Genomic DNA, 17130 nt, shown 5'->3' on the forward strand with positions numbered 1-17130 from the left:
CCCTCGCGGAGCTGCGCGCCCGCCGCCCCGGGGCGCACGGCTCCCTCCCGAGAGCCCCGCGCCTGACTGTCGCAACTGCCACCCCCACGGCCCCCCTGCCCCCCGCCCCCGCCGGCCCGCTCCCCTCCCGCCCCCGCCCCCGGCTCTGATTTCTTCTCCCGAGCGAGCTCGGCGGGAGACACAGGCGCTGGCGGCCCCGTCCGCTCTCCGCCTCCGCCGCGCCCCTCCTCGCCCGGGATGGGCCCCCCCGCCGCCGCCGGAGCCGTCGCCTCCCGGCCGCCGCCGCGCGCGCGCTGAAGCCGGGCCCCGCGCCCCGGTCGGCCCTGCAGCCTCGGCCCGGCGCGCGCCCGCCCGCCCGCGCGGCTCACGATGCGGCCGCCCGCGCCCGCCAGCCGCGCGCTGCTGCTGCTGCTGCTCCTGGGCCCGGCGCACGTCGGCGGGCTGTGGTGGTGAGTGCCGCGGGCCGTCGCGGCGCCGCTCCGGGCGCGCGGGGCGGGGGGGCCGGGCCGCTCGGGGCGCGGAGCCCGCTCCGGCCGCTGCTGGGCTCCGGGCGCGCGGGACGCGGCGCGTCGGGGGGCCGGGGCCGGGGGCGCGCGTGCCGCCGCCGCTGCTGCCTCTGCCCGGGACGCCGGCCCGCAGCTCGCGCGCTGCAGCCCGCGCCCGCGGAGCGTCTCCCCGCCCGGCCGCCCCGCCCGCCCGGCTGCGAGCGCCCCAGGAACGCGGGGGGGGGGCGCTGAGGAGAAACCAGGGGACCGGGGACCTGCCGTCCGAGAGGGGAAGAAGGACGTGTGCCGGGGGCCCTGGACTTAGGGGCCGGGCAGGAGCTGGCGAGAGGGGCGAGGCGGGAGCCCCGGCAGGGAAGCCCGACGGCCGCTTCTTCCCCCCGCGCCGCGCCCCGACGGCCCCCGAGTCCCGCAGAGTGGGCGGGAGGGCGGGAGCTGGCGCGGAAGGGACACCGAGTCAGGCCCCGGCTCTCTCTACTGCTCCCCCCGGACAAACCAGAGGAAAGGCAGTGGGAGGACTCCGGGGCCCATCCCTTCCACATGGGGGTACGGGTGGAAAGTGTGCCGTTCAGGGGGCCCGGGGACCCCCGAGGGGAAGGCGGGCCTGGCCCGGCAAACCATGAGGACGCTCCCCAGACCCGGCCTCGGGACCCGGCCCCAGCCGGAGCAGACATCGAGGCGGCAGAGGTCGCAGAAACGTTGCGTGTCGGGGGCTGGGCAGAGACCGGGAAGTGGAGCGTCGGGTCGGGACTGCTCAGAAACCCGGACCCCCGAGATTTCTGGCGTCCGGGTCCCACGGGCTGCGAACCCGCCCGGAATAGGTGGGTGTTCGGAGAGGAGGGACTTGGACGACACCGCGGACGCGCCAGCCAATCCTGAGAAGCCAGGGCTGTGTCTATTTGCATATCGCCATGCCATTGGCTGGACGCTCTGCCCTCCGCTCCGCCCCCGCCTCCGGATTTGGAAGCAGGGGTGGGGCCGGCAGATGCCTCTCCTGCGGGGACGCGCGAGCAGGATGCCCGCGCAGGGGCGCCCGGCCCCCCCCACCGCCGCCGCGAAGCGGGGAGACCAGCCCCCCGCTCGGTGTCAGTGCGGGGCCGGTCGCGGACGACCTAGGTCTCGGCTCGGGACTATCGTCCTTTGACCCTGGTTTGGCATAACGCAGTAGAAACTGGGAAATAGATCCGAGATTGATTCTGCACCTTTTGTTGAACCTGTGACCTTGGGCCAGTCACTTCTCTTCGCCCCCACAATGTCTCAGCTGTAAAATGGGGAGGCAGTGCCCCCCCCCCGGCAGGCTGGGTAGGAGGGTGAGGTAGGGTGACCTATGAAGTGAGAGGACATTGGGGATTCTCAGTCAATGTAAATCTGCTCCTGCGCACCCCTGCATCCTCCTGGGGAGTCCTCATGGGAGAAAGGGAAATTAATTTAAAATTTAAAATCTAGGGTCCCCGGCAAAACTTTGTAAAGGGATCTCCCTCTTGTTCTCTAAACACACCTTTACTAACTTTGCTCTTTCCCGAGGTGTGGGGACAGGGTCTCTCTCTGCTGGGCACTGCCCTTCCCCTCCTGCCTTTCCATTCAATGGTTCACATCCTTCGGGTTGAAATACCACTCTGCTCGCGAAGTGGTGCCTCTGTCTTCCCTCCTTGGCTTCTCTGTCCCCACTGTACCCCCGCGGTGGGCACGGATGCCAGTTACTTCCTTTTACTGACAACAGTCTCCTCTTGGGTCTCTTCTCTGCTCTTGGAAGGCAGAACACTGGCTTTGGGGGCCCTGGAGACTGAATGTGCTGGGGACAGTTGTGTAGAATGGTGCTGAATTGGTTGATTATGGGGTTTGTATCCTTGAGGGGAGGAGGTCCCTGTGTGAAGGAGGGGCCGTTGGGTGGGAGCCAAGCCTGGTCCCTTGGAGACTGACCCTGAAGCTGGGGAGCAGGGGCGGCGGGGAGGAGGGCAGGTGTGGGAGAACACAGAGGCCTTCACTGCCACAGCTGCAGGGGGAGCGGGGTGAAGAGTGAGGGGCTGGGGTGATAAGGTGTGCAGTGACTGCCTCCCTCAGATGTTATGAGAGAACCTGCCTCTCCCACCTGCCTTGGCTGCTTCACTCTACTCTGTTTCTGACACTTCATTCCTTTGGTCTGAGCCCAGATTCCCTTTTTGAGGCTTTTTGACTCCGCTTGCACTCCTGTCCCCACCCACCCCACCATTGCCTTCCATGATCAAGTTTGGGCTGGTGGTTCAGACCCAGCATCCTAGGTGGCCTGAGGTCCCTGCCACTTCTACACACACACACACACACACACACACACACACACACCTTTCAGTTAGGAATATTTTGGGGCCAGGAACTTCCAGGTTGTTCTCTGCTATCTTGTACCTGCTTGCTGATCTTCTCCCTGTTCTCAGATATTCTGCTGGCCAGGCCAATGCTCCAGTGGTGGACAGGAGAGCAGCTGGACCTGCAGAACACACTGTCATCTCCTCTGACTTTCTAGCAGCAGTCAGGCTGGGAGCAGAGAGGACCCAGGAGCTCTGAGTGAGAACTGTCCTGGTTAGGAAAGAAGGTGCCTAGAGGGCAGTGGCCCGGGCCCTGGAATAGCCTCAGGATCCAGGTTCCAAAGATGTTTCTCTTCCACCTTCTCCCTCTCTCCCCCTTCTCCCACCATGCAATGCATGCTTTCTAAACTCTGCCTCCAGCCTCTCTGTCTGTCTCTCCCCCATCTGTAATCATATCTTTGTGAATCACAGAATCCCAGATTCCAGGACATTGGCCAGGCTCTCTGGAGGTCATCTCGTCCAGCCCATAGCCTCCAGGACATTCAGCCTATGCTCTGGCCCTGACAGAGCTGGTCTTGAGAGTGAGAAAGAGAAGGGAGGAGCTATAGCTTCCTGGTCCCCAACTCCTACCCCTTCCACTCTGCTCCCACCCTCCCTCCACCTCCCAGCAAGTTCTTCTCAAAGTCTGACCCATTGTTATTTATACCTTCAGCCAGTAGATGTAGAAAACAGCTCACTCTCACAGAAAGGCCAAATCAGTCTCCTTTTTTCCCTCTTCCTCTGTCCTCTGGTTGTTTTGTATGTACTATGAAGGGTTTTACTGGAACTTTTCCCTTGTTCCAGTAGGAAAATCACCACTCAGTCTCACTCTCTTCCCCATCTCATCTTGCCTTTTGAAAGTCTCCTCCCCCCAGACCTAGGGCAGCCTCATGTGTGGGTGCAGACAGAGGCAGGGAAAGGGCCCATGCTTCTTCCTGATACTCCAGGTTTCCAGCTATGACCCCCACTCCAGGCTGGGCCTGGAAACCCTTTCCCCTCTTAGCTTTATCTGGAGGCCCTGGCCCTTCATGGCAGTCCTGTTGCTGGTGCCTGACAAGCTCAGGGTGGGATGAGGTGGACACCCAGTGCCCCCCTGCAAACCTCCTGCCTTGGTAGCTTCCCCTGGAGGGAAACAATGGGACTGTGAGCAGAAAATGGCAGGGGTGAAAGGAGGCTGGCCTGATCTGGGCCGGAGCCGCCCCAAGCCCACCACAGCACTGGCACTGTGACATTTCCCTGCAGCCCCTCCTGCCCTGTTCTCACTGGAAGCCAGAAGTTGGTGGGGGGAGATCTGTGGGAGGTTTGATCACCAGGGCCCAGCAAGGGGGATTCCAGAATGTGTACTTTGATGGAGAAATGCAGCTGTGGAAGGGATGAGGCGAGGGCGGGGCAGGCAGCCAGGCCTCAGTCAGGCTGGCAGCAGGGCACCCAGCCAGGCAGAGCAGGAGGTGCTCAGGGAACACAGAAGCCATCCCTGGGGACTGAGGAAGAGTGCCCTCTAGCCTGCCCCCTCCCGCCTGCCTGGGGCAGGACCCTGCGTGCATCCCCAGACTCCCTGAGGAGGAACGAAGAGAGGGAAAGGTCAAGGAGGGTTCTTCTGTTTGCCACCTGGCCGCCTTGGACTGGGCCATCCAACTCTGAGCCCTCCATTTAATCCAGAAATTAGATCTGGAAAGGACATAGAGATCATCTGGGTCAACCTTCTCATTTACGGTGACAAGTCCAGCAAAATCCAGGGACAGGAGGTGACTTGCCCAAGGCCACCCAGAGCACAGGTAGCTGAGGACTCAGGCCTGGCAGTCCACCCCCTGCTGAGGACCTGTCCTTGTGTGCAGTGAGGGCTGGGGTACCGGGCCAGCCACAGCCCCTCCTGCCCTCCCAGGCCCTCCCTCACACGGCTGCTCCCACCTCCGTGTGGGAGAGCAGAAGGCACAGGACATTCTCTTAGGGGGCGCCCATGAAGGATCGCTGTGTCCATTCCTAGCCCCCCTCAGCCCTGACCAACAGGGAGCACTCTTGTGTGATGAAGCCCATCAGGTAAGGGAAAGCCCTGCCTTTCCAGGAGCTGTGAGAAGGGGACAAGTGTGAGGAGGTGGGAAGAGCCCTGTCCTGCGGGGGGCAGAGAGGGACCAAGTTGGGCCCGTGGGGGAGGGGCAGAATGGGTGGCTGGTGGGCGGTGGAGAGGCAGGGGTTAATGGAGCTGGGGCATCACTGACTTTGATGTGGTGGTTGGGGTGGGGGTAGGGACTGGGGGAGGGGGAGCAGTAATTACCGAGTTAGACAGAGCAGGACAGGACAGGCGGGCGGGCACAGGCCCGGGCCCAGCCGCCTCAGCAGCCGTCAGGCAACATTTTTCTGCCCCTTCTCCACCACCCACCTCCCCCACCCCTGTGCAGCCCCCACCCACAGCCCCAGGGCTCAGGGCTCCCTCTGCTGGCTCCTGGGAGGTAGGGGTCAGACAAGGGACCCTGGAGGTGAGTGCAGGAGAATGAGGGAGGGCTGGCGAGGGGACCCGTCTGAGGACACTGGGCATCAAGAGTCTGAGATTCCCCTGGGTCTCAATAATCCACCCAGAGTGTTTGCGGGAGAAAGGGAGGGGTCCTGGAGGGGCCTCTGGTCCAGGCAGGGCTGATATAGGAGGAGGAGACACTGGGCTCCAGGCTGAGCAGTAAGGGCAGAGAGTGGGCGAAAGCGTTTTCAGGAAGCCACAATCTGCCTGTCCTCCTTCGAGATTCACCCTGTGCTGTGCAGACCCAAGAGAGGAAGCACCATGTGAATGAGAGGACGAAGACGCTTACTGGGGCTTATTCTCTGACAGGCTCTTTTATAGGTACCCTGGGGTAGGCAGGTATTTTGATTTGTTTCCACTTTGTGGCTGCAGGAACTGAGGCTCAGAAGGTTAGGTCTCATCAGCCCATCAGCAAACACTACGTGCCACGCCACATGCTGGAGCCTTGTCAGCATCGGAGAACACACACGTGGCAAAGCCTGGCTCTAAACCTACGTCCAGCAGCTCCCCAAGGCCTTGCGTGGCTCTGCTAATGACATGAAGCTTTCACATGAGATCCTTGTCTTTATGAGTTTGCTATCGAATGGCAGAGATAAGACAAGAAAACATGATAAAATCATTATGTGGATAACAAGGACCTGGGGTGAGGTGGGGGGGGGTCAGTGAGGCCTGGGGCAACTCCTCAGGGCAAGGGGGGGGGCCTGAGGTGCATTTGGCAAGATGCCAAATAAGATTTTAATAGTTAAGGGGTGGGGAGAGGGTGGCTCTGAAACCATAAATTCAGCAGTGGTATCAGGAATGGACGCAGATAGCCAACCCTGCTGGGAGTGAGGTGTTGTGGAGGTAGTGTGCAAAGCCACCTAAGTTGTCTGACCCCTCTGACCTCCTTTTCCTCCAGCCCCTTTGGTTTTAAAATATTCACCTAAATTCCTTGCCTTGGGGATCCCTCCCCTGAGTGGCCAGGGCCAGTCACTTCCCTTCTCATTGCTCATCTGTATTATGGGGGTGAAGTGAACGAGATGATCCATGGCGTTCTTTAGCCCTCTGAAATCAGGGACAGAAAGGTAGGTTTGGCCTGAACCCCAGGGCCTCCAGGGCTTGGAGCCTCAGATGTTGCTAGAAAGAGTCTGCTGGCCCCTGATGCCTCCGCAATCAGCTATTGATTTTCCCAACTAGGGTCCCTGGGAAGGTCTTGATGCCAGGCCAAGGCAGTTAGAATGGCCAACCTGAGGCTTGTTCCCTGACTGCATACTGACTTCCTTTGGGGCTAGCCTCTTTCAGTTTTTCTTTTTTAAAGATTTATTTATTTATGCATACAATAACTGGGGTACAGGCCAGAGTTGTGGGGGGGTGTGTGTGAGAGGATTCACCAGTGACAGAGTGGGGAACAGAACAGGCAGACTGATCGAAATTCACTGCTGAGGGGAGCAGCAGGCAAGACAGGAGAGGTCTGCTGCACCGTGTAGGTAACTCCCTGGCCGGGGATCAAACTCTTGCTGCAGTGGCTGCAGATAGCTTCATAGTGCTGAGTCTTAACTCATTGTGCCACCAGGGAGGCCCCTCTCTCAGTTTTTCTATGCAGGAATGGCTATTTGACTAGGAGCTCAGATCCCACATATTATATATTTTCTGCCGGCACGGTGCTCCCACAACCCCCCAGCAAAAACAAACAGACAGATGCGCCCAAAGGGACACATCCTCTCTGGGCTGACCCCTTGCCAATACTGCCTTGGAGGCCCATGAGCAGAGCTCATTCCCTCAAGAAGCAGAAGGAAAGGAAGGAGGGGCAAAAGAAAGAGACAAGGGGAGTGATTTCCCCATGTGGAGCCGACTGCTAGTGTCAGCGGACTATGTGAGCTTCTTGTGCTAACTCCTTGTTTTTCTGAAGTCCCCCAGAGGGACACTGACCTACCAGAGCAGCTCATCCCACCCAGCTCGGACAGAGAGCAGGGCACAGAAGCAAGGCTTAGCCCACACCCCCCAACCCCCACTCCCCTTCTGGAGTTTTCTTTCCATTGACTTGAGGATGGGAGCCAGGACAGGAGGGCAGGGAGCAAGCTGGTCCCTTGGGATCCTGGTCGCTACTACTGCCCATCCCTCCTTCTGATCAGTTTGTAAACAAGCCTAGTTCCCAGGCAGTACGCCAGCCTGGGGAGCCAGACTCCAACCAGGAACTGGCTCTGGGGCAGCCCCTCCATCCTGTGGAGGTCCGGCCACACCTCCTGAGGGGCCCTGCCCCTTCATGCTCCCCCGATTCCTCTCCTATCTCTAGCCCCTGGGAAGCAGACAAGGTCAAGGGGTTTTTGCCTTTCTCCTGCATACCCCACCTCTCCTGCTTTCTTGGGGTAGCAGGAGGGACAGGAGAGGGATGGGGGCAGAATAACCTTGGGGAGATAAGGCAGTCAACCTTGGGAAAGTAGGGAGTTAGCAGAGGGCAGTGCTGGGGAGGGGGAACTGGGGAGCTTAGTGGCATGAGAAGGGGTGGGGACAGGAGTTTGCAGAGTCCCACAGTCCTGGGCAGAGCCTAGATGTGGAGGTGGCAGGAGAGGAGCTGGACAGCTGTGAAGAGGCCTGCTTCCCTGCCGTGGTAGTGATGGGGAAATAAAATGTTTAAGGAAGCTAATTAGTAGTCATGAAATCACATGTGGTACGGAGGGCCTGGGCGCCAGTGAGGGCCTTCTCCTTAAGATCATGCCGTTCATTCATTCCAAACATGCATTTGATGGTGTGAATTCTAATACCGTATATTAGATGGTCTTCATTGTAATATTCAATTTGTTGATCATAATATGCAAACTTTTGTAATAAAATTAGGGGGAAATATGGATTAGGCACCTAAAACTCTGCTGGGAAGACAAAGGAAATGGCAGTGCTAACTCTCCAAGGTGTTTGTGGCTTTATTTACTGACCTTGAACAAGCACGCTGGACATGGCCTCAAGTCCATTTTGTAAGTGGATGGGGGGTGGCGTGGGGAGAGGGCACGCTGGTCAACTCCTGAAGGTTACTGGGAGATAGCCAGGCTGCCCTGGTCTGGCCCACTCCCCTCTGCTCCAGCCATCCCTTCTCTAGCGTGGGAAAATGTTGGGGCTGCCCTCCCCGGGTGGAATGCAGTGACAGCAGGTCCTAAGCAGGGAGGCAGAAGGGCTGGACTGTGTCTCTACCTAGAAGAAAATCTTGGCTCCCGCCTGCTTGGGGAGGGATAATGATACCGACCTGATCCGGGCGGGCGTTGTGCGTGGACCACCTCATGCCCCAGCTGTCGGGGCGCTCTCTCTACCTGAAGACCTAAGTCCCTCTTGCTGCTGTGTAAGCCCATCCATCTCCTTGTTGTGGGGTCAGAACATGCCTGAGCAGCCTGTACTTGTGGAGCAGATGGGGACAGTGGGGCAGATGTGCACTAACCCTAAACTGAAAAGTAGGCCACCTTGACCTTTGGTACCCACCTGTCACCGCTTCCCAGGGCATTCCCCGTTGCCACTTTCCCCCTTCCAGCGTCTTTTTCTGCCCTCTTGTGAGTGGTTTCTGAGTGGTCTCAAATGACCCTCAGCTCCCAAGTGTTCTCATCACTCATTCCTACAAGACAGGGATTTCAGCTAAGCTGATGAAAAGGGTTCCACTCGGGTGTGACTCTCTAGCTGAGCAAACCTTCAGGGATCTGGTGCATGGAAACCAAATGGTGGATGAAGCCTGGGAATGGGGGTTTCTGAAAGCATGTGAAGCTTCCTAGGAAGTCTTTACCACCAAGCCAGACGGTGCCTCCTCCCCCCAATCAGTTGTGTCACCCCAAGCCCAGGGCTGGGCTTGCCACCATCTTGCTCTGGAAGGGCCACAGATCTGGGAACAGGAGAAGGGTCACTGTCACCTACCTCACAATGATGCTTCAGAGACTGTGTTCCTAGCTCCTTCCTCCTGCTCCAATGTGGGGAAACAGAAGCTATCAGGGTGCGAGGGGCCACCTCAGAGATCAGCACAACCTTCCCATTTTACAGAAGGAGAAACTTGGGGTAGAGAGGAGGTATGAGTCTTCAGAGGCTCTATTCCCTGGCCATTCTAACACCCAGTGAGTTTCTAGAGCCCTGGGATTGCTCCTGCCTTTCTAGCATCAGGGTAGTTCAGAGGGCACATATTTGGCTTGTGGTCCTCTTCTGTTACTGTGTACTTTTCTTTGGTACCTCCATATATTTCCTTTTCTTTAGCAGCATTCTTTTTTTTTTTTAGTAAATTTTTTTTGTATATTTTTTATATCATTTTTCATTTTTGTACAATGTATGCATTTTCATCTTGGTTATAGTCCCTATAAAATTCCCACCACCCTTGTTTTGATCCTACTCCCTTCTCCACTGTAGTGTGTCTCTGGTTTATAGTTGCTTGTTGCTTGTTGATTTTTACTTTATTATAGTTATTCATTTTCCTGGTCCCTTATTTAGGTTTTCTAGATTCCTGCTATGAGTGAGACCATCCGGTATTTTTCTTTTCTTTCTGGCTTATTTCGCTGAGCATGATCCCTTCCAGCGCCATCCATGTTGCTGCAAATGGCATGGGTTTATCTTTTTTGAATGCTGAGTAATATTCCATGGTGTATATGGACCACATCTTCTTGATCCAGTCATCTCTTTTTGGGCATTTGGGTTGTTTCCATAGCTTAGCTATTGTAAATAGTGCTTTTGGCAGCATTCTTGATTTTCCTTCTGTTAATTTCTTCCTTGTGTCCCCTTTGGGCCAGGCCTGTTGAATTTTAACCTTGGCCTACTTGTGACGGCTGCCCTCACCTTGACTTAAATTCCTTTGAGGATTTAGTAATGAAGATGTATGTGCATAGAAGGCTGGGACTGAATCCTTGTTCAGTAGCAATTTCAGTCTGGAACCTAGTTAAGAGGGGACCCAGACACAGGATGGTAAGAGAACTAGACAGGCCAATTTCAATCTAGGTTGGGGTTGAGGTGGGAGAAGAGGCAAGTCCCAGCTCCTGTCTGTGGGTCTGATGGGCCTGATCTCCCTCTCCCATCCCCCTAAGCCCTTTAAGTTACACCCCTGACCTGCTGTTCTTTCCTTCCCAGGGCTGTGGGCAGCCCCTTGGTCATGGACCCGACCAGCATCTGCAGGAAGGCCCGGCGGCTGGCAGGGCGGCAGGCTGAGCTATGCCAAGCTGAACCGGAAGTGGTGGCTGAGCTAGCCCGAGGCGCCCGACTGGGGGTTCGAGAGTGCCAGTTCCAGTTCCGCTTCCGCCGATGGAACTGCTCCAGCCACAGCAAGGCCTTTGGGCGCATCCTGCAACAGGGTCCGTTGGGGAAGAGACCCAGAGGGCTCTGCTTTCCTTTCCTTGGGGGGTCAGAAGAGAGGGTGTGGTTTGGGGGTGCTGCCTAAGTCCCACTTCCCCCACCCGTCTATGGGTGCACGGCCCCGACCCTGTTGACCCTCCCAGCCCCACGCCGCACCACCTCGCCCACCGCAGAGCCCAGGACCCAGCTTTGGTCCTGATGCTGACGACCCTCCCTGCACCTGCAGACATCCGGGAGACAGCCTTCGTGTTTGCCATCACGGCTGCGGGCGCCAGCCACGCTGTCACGCAGGCCTGCTCCATGGGTGAGTTGCTGCAGTGTGGCTGTCAGGCGCCCCGCGGGCGGGCCCCACCTCGACCCCCGGGCTTGCCAGGCACCCCTGGGCCCCCAGGCCTCACCAGTTCCTCAGATGGCAGCGCCGCATGGGAGTGGGGAGGCTGTGGTGACGACGTGGACTTCGGGGATGAGAAGTCTAGACTCTTCATGGACGCCCGGCACAAGCGGGGACGCGGAGACATCCGTGCTTTGGTGCAACTGCATAACAACGAGGCTGGCCGGCTGGTGAGCACAGGCAGAAATGTGTGAGCATGTGTGCAAATGTGTGAGTGTGCTAATGTGGGAGTGGTGTGCATGTAGTGCATGGTGGACGGGTGAGGAAATGACGGTGTGAGTGAGGGTGTGCACCAGTTCGTTAATGCGGGAGCTGGCGGGCAGAGGGAGGCACTGGGACTACTGACAGGGTGAGGGCAGGCATGTGGGAAGCGAGGAGGCCAGCTTAGACCAGGGCGGCGCTGGGGTGGGGAGGGTACGCAGACAGGGTGGGGAAGGCACACCTAGGGAACAGGACCCAGGGCCTTTAGGGATCCAAGGCAGGGAGGGCACACCCCTGAGACAGCACAGGTGGTGTAAACCTTGGTGTAGGCAGAGGTATGGCTGCCAGGACAAGGGCAGAGAGGGGAGACAAAGTCTGGGCATGAAAGAAAGGATGGAAACTGGGGTAAAGGTATGGGGTCTGAAGCAGTGCAGAAGGCCTGGAAAGGGGCTAGAACATGCCCGTGGAGCAAGGGGCTTGGGAAGGAATGAAGTAGGAAGTAGGAGGGGGCCAGACTAGGCCAGGAAAGCTATGACTGTATTTGGGCAATTGCCAACTGCCTGCCCATCAACCCCAGCCCAGGCCCTAGCTAGAATGCTGGCAGGCTCCCCATTCCTTCTGCAATGAGGAGGGCCCGAAGGTTCCAGGTTGGAACCTGGAGTGGGGCCCCCAGAGGAGTCTGGGAGGAGCACACACAAACCTGTCTATAGATCAGGTTTGCCCCTCGACCCTGAGATTTGGGAGACGATCCTCCTGGGTAATATGACCCATAAATCTCTAGTGGGGTTGTGACTCTCAGACCCCAGTTCAGACACAAATAATGGGCAGGATTCCTGACTTCCCGTCTCAGTGTGCATTCACAGTGGGTCCTTCAGCACCCTAAGCCTCAGTTCCAGGGTGCTCTAGGGACAGACAGACACACACACACACACACATACACACACACACAGTGCCTTCTAGGGTTCAGACCTGAGGCATAGGGCTGGGGGATTTCAGGGGGTCCACTGAGAAACGCCTGCATAAGTCCACAGTTTGTCAGAGAGGGCTGGGGACACTCCGGGGCCGCTGTCTCTGGGTCTCTGTTCAACCCTGCTTGAGGCCTTAAGGTGCAGAAATGAAGGGATCAGTTTGGAAGGAGAAACAGGGCTTTCCAGAGCCGCCATCTCTGCTCCACCCCCAACTCCAGGGAGACTTTCACCCCCTGTTGTTCATTCTGCCCTCTCACCCCATTCCTGGCTTTGGATCCTGGAATCTCCGATTTCTCTTTTGTCCCCCGATTCCCACTTCCTTCCCTCCTTTTTTCCTCCGCGCTCTGCTGTGCTACTGATTCCTCTTCCCGCCTTGCCTTCCCCTTTTCCTGCGCGGGGCTGGGGTGGGGTCGGAGAAGGTTCTGCGCTTCCCTTCCATCTCCCTTCTCCCGCGCCCCCCATCTGTCCCCATCTGCCCGCTCCTCTGCCCCCGCAGGCCGTCCGGAGTCACACACGCACCGAGTGCAAGTGCCACGGGCTGTCTGGCTCCTGCGCGCTGCGCACCTGCTGGCAGAAGTTGCCCCCGTTCCGGGAGGTGGGCGCGCGGCTGCTCGAGCGCTTCCATGGCGCCTCGCGTGTCATGGGCACCAACGACGGCAAGGCTCTGCTGCCCGCGGTGCGCACTCTCAAGCCGCCAGGCCACGCTGACTTACTCTATGCCGCAGACTCGCCCGACTTCTGCGCCCCCAACCGGCGCACGGGGTCACCTGGCACGCGCGGCCGCGCCTGCAACAGCAGCGCCCCGGACCTGAGCGGCTGCGACCTGCTGTGCTGCGGCCGCGGGCACCGCCAGGAGAGCGTGCAGCTGGAGGAGAACTGCCTGTGCCGCTTCCACTGGTGCTGCGTAGTGCAGTGCCACCGCTGCCGCGTGCGCAAGGAGCTCAGCCTCTGCCTCTGATGCTGCCCGGCTCTCCAAGCTGCGCACAGCCGCCTCCAGGGCCCTGCAGAGCCTCTGCGCTCCAGCAGGGGGCGCTATCCCCGCCCCAGCTTCCCGCTGCGACAGCCCATCTCCCAGGCCTCTGGAAACAGGTGGGGGGGGTGCTTGAGACGCAAGCCCGCCCCTGAAGGCCCAGGGCACCAGAGGGAACCCCGAGAGGCACTCTGGGGACTTGTGGGGAAGACTACACAGCTTCCCAGTCCCTTCTTCGCCCCCAGATGCCCAGATGGAAACCAAAGAGCCAGTCTCTAGGCCTCTGATTGTTGGGCTCGTCAGAACTGCTGGCCATGAGATGGGTGGGTGAGTTTAGTATCAATAAAGATATTTAAACCCATAGGACTGGGCCCGCAGTTTGGGAGAGGGGCTGGTCTCCTGCAGGCTGCCGGGGGCCTCATGTGGATGGAGTATTAAAAAATGAGATGGTTTCTGTAGAGATATCATCTCAGGGATCATCACACTGGGCCCCTATCTCTTCTCCCCTCCTGGATTCTCCTGGACTCTCCTGGATGCTCTGGTGAGGAACCTAGCCTCTCCCTTCTTGTTGACTGTTGTCACACATCTAGGACCTGGGTCTGTAAAATGGGAGAGAACTCGCAGCCCCTCTTTAAAGGTGCCGGCAGAGAGAATCCAGAACAAAAGGCCAGAGCTCCTGGTGGTTTATTTAGCTCTTACTAGCCCTTGGCTCAGGGAGCTTGAGGCCTTTGGTTTCTGTGACCCTGGGGAATTAGAGGGTAGACTTTTAAGGCTACCCAGGCCCATAAAATTAAAGCACTTTATAAACTAGAATGTGATGAGAAAATGTCTTTAGTAACACCAGACTTGGCTGCCATCAAAACTAACTGCATCCCCATTAACATTGCAAAGTTTGCCCAGACAGTGATTCTAGTCACAGTCAGAAGGGTTGTTGAAGCAAGTCCGCCCTGAGGTTTCCCTAGAACTCCCACCATGGTTCCTTCCTTCTGGTTCATCTCCGGAAGCCTTTGGGGTTCTGAGTGCTCCAGAGCTGAACTTCATGCTGCCTTCTTCCTCCAGAGAGAATGGGGGAGGGCATAGCCAAAGCCCCCAACTTCCCCACAGTACAAATACTGGAATGGGGAGTGGCGTCCTATCCCCACCAAGGTAGGTAGGGCAAAGTGTGGTCTTTTCATTTAGACACTCGGATTTGAAATTGATGCTGCTGCTTAGAAGTCAATAATTTAGGCCATGTTCAGGCTTTGCCTAGCCAATGGGAATAGCATCCTATTTCAGTTATTCATTGCTATGTAATGACACCAAGTCACTACTTCCCATTATCCTCGAGGTTAGGAATTTGTTGGAACTTCTCTGGGTGGTTCTCCTCCCTGCGGAGGAACTATTGGCTGTGGTCATTCACCGGTGGGCTGGGCTGGGCTGGGCTGGACAGTCCAAGAAGATTTACTCCTATGTCTACTGCTTCAGAGCTTACCCAGTGGCCTTCTCTCCATGCGGCCAGCGTGGACTTCCTCACTGCATGGTGGCCTCAGGGATATCAAATATCTTACACAAGGTTGGCTTTCAAAATAGAGTGTGCCAAACACTTTATCGAAGTTTGAAGGCAAACACTGCAAGTCTCCCCGTAGGTACAGACTTGGAGGTTACACAACACTGCTGTCATTTCACTTGTTCAACACAAGTCACAGAACCAGCCAAAATTCAAGGGGAGGAGAAACAGACCACCTCCCAATGGGAGGAATGGCAGAGAATTTGAAGCCATTGTAATCCATCCACGTCCTGCAGCATTGTGGGGAGGAGTTTTTCTCAGATATGAAAAGCACTTAGCACAGTATTTGACACATAATGATTTATGTCAAATTTATGTTTAATGAATGATGGTTACTGTGAGAATGAGGATAGAACTGATGCTTTGCAAGTATAGGACAGACCTTTCAAACTAGCTTAGGCCAAAGGGAATTCACGAATGGGTTGCATACCTGGGATATCTAAGGGAAAGTAACCTTAGCCGTGGCTGAATCCTGGGGTTCAAATGATGTCATGATATCATGACTCCCACCCAGTCTATCTCTGTTTTTCTCATCTCTGTCCCTTGTCCTCCACCCCCACACTTATTGTTCTTGCTTATGTCTGCCTCTTTTTTTTTAAACTGTCTTCATGCTCTCCTGCTGGCAGTCCAATGCTGACATTCTTAGTGCTGATGATTAAAAAAATAAAGACCTTGGTAGAATTCCCAAGAAAGACCTTTATTGGGTCAGCTTGGGTCACTCACCTGTCCCAGAAACAATAACAATTTCCATGGAGATTTACTACCATGACTGGGGAACACAGGGGATTGGGGGCACAGGGAGAACAGAGTTCTTCAAATGAAACAGAAGGAAGGGGAACTCATTTTGTTTTTTTTAAAATATTTATTTATTTATGCATACAAGAACTGGGGCACAGGCCAGAGGTGTGGGTTGAGAGGATTCACCAGAGACAGAGTGGGGCACAGAACAGGCAGACTGACTGAAATACACTGCTGAGGGGAGCAGCGGGTGAGACAGGAGAGGTCTGCCGCACCATGTGGGTAGCTCCCTGGCTGGGGATCAAACTCATTCTGCAGTGGCTGCAGACAGCTTCATAGGTTGTGTCTTAACCCCTTGTGCCACAGGGAGGCCCAGAACTCATCTTGGATGTGGCAGACCCTAACCGTGGTTTCCTGTGCCTCTGTCTTCCTGCCACAATTCCTCTGCATCCACCTTCATGGCCTCTCCTGGTTAGGCCCTCAAGGATCACAGTGGGGCCCCAGAACAAGGCATATGTGGAAAGGGGTATCAGGCTGCAGATGGAAGGAAGAGCTGCCTATGTTTTCCTTCCTGCTTCCTCCTGGGTCCCGTAGGTTGGCTGCCTGGGCTTCAGATATGTCACGGAGAATTTGGATGAAGAGCCTCTCTAAACAAGGGATGTTGGGTAATATTTTTTAAAGATTTATTTATTTTTATACAAGAACCGTGGTACAGGACAGATGTGTGGGAGGGTAAGAAGATTCACCAGAGACAGAGCGGGGCGCAGAACAGGCAGACTGACCGAAACACACTGCTGAGGGGAGCAGCGGGCATGACAGGAGAAGTCTGCTTCGCCATGTGGGATTCTCGCCGGCCGGCTGGGATCGAACCCGTGCTGCAGAGACTGCCGACAGCCTCACAGTGTGGCGCTCAACCACCTACGCCACCAGGGAGGCCCCTATTGGGTAATTATCAAGGGGAGAGAGAATCAAACTGGGACCATGAGCCACATGGAGGAAAAATTAACCTCTGAAAGGGCTGAGTTCACAATCAAAGCTCTGCCTTCCCCAGAGCTCTGGCCTGGGTACAATACCTCTGGGCGCTTTTACTCTCATGCACTTCCCCCAGAGACCACCAGGGGGTGCACAGAGCCAAATTTCCTATTAAGGGGAATGACAGGCACTGCAAGACATCTGGGAAACAGAGTGGTAGGCAGGAGAGGGTAGCTCAAAAAGAAGCAAGGAGACTCATGGACATCTTGGACCAAGCTGCTAGGGTTCCAGACTGTCTGGGACCTCTGCAATGGTCCAGATTGGGGCTGGATGCCTGCCTCCCAGTCTCTACAGCCTGATCTGGGAAGATAGTATGGGGTGGGTGATACTGGGCATCCTTCATGATACCAGAGAGGGGAAATGAGGCCGTGGCATGAACTGACAGCATCCCAGATTAAAAGGAACTCATTGAAAGTAGTGTAATACAGTGACAAAAAAAAAAATGGCTGAGTTTGCTAGCTCGACCTCTAAGCCTCAGATGCGCCATCATGGGGTGGGGGTATCTGCTAGCCCCTCTTTTCAGAACATTGTAAGAGTGTGTTGCAATCAAACTATGAGTCCCATGTTAGCGGTCTGTCTTAAACGATGAAGCCAGCAAGCATCTGGGCACTGCCTTTGTGATGGTGCAGGAGGCACCATTTTTGAACACTGCCTGATCCTCATTAGCTCAGAGA

General features: G+C 56.5%; 1 protein-coding gene across 1 annotated transcript; it reads left to right on the top strand.

Moving 5' to 3' along the window:
• Positions 1-369: 369 nt before the first annotated feature.
• On the top strand, positions 370-13128 carry WNT6 (Wnt family member 6; the record flags this gene model as incomplete). Its single annotated transcript, XM_084240006.1, has 4 exons — positions 370-449; positions 10389-10609; positions 10837-11171; positions 12667-13128. The coding sequence occupies 4 exons, from the start codon at positions 370-372 to the stop codon at positions 13126-13128; spliced, it is 1098 nt and encodes a 365-aa protein (XP_084096132.1).
• Between the last annotated feature and the right edge of the window lie 4002 nt (positions 13129-17130).

The sequence above is a fragment of the Talpa europaea genome, assembly GCF_964194135.1.
Source record: "Talpa europaea genome assembly, chromosome: 1".
In the NCBI taxonomy this organism is placed as follows: domain Eukaryota; kingdom Metazoa; phylum Chordata; class Mammalia; order Eulipotyphla; family Talpidae; genus Talpa; species Talpa europaea.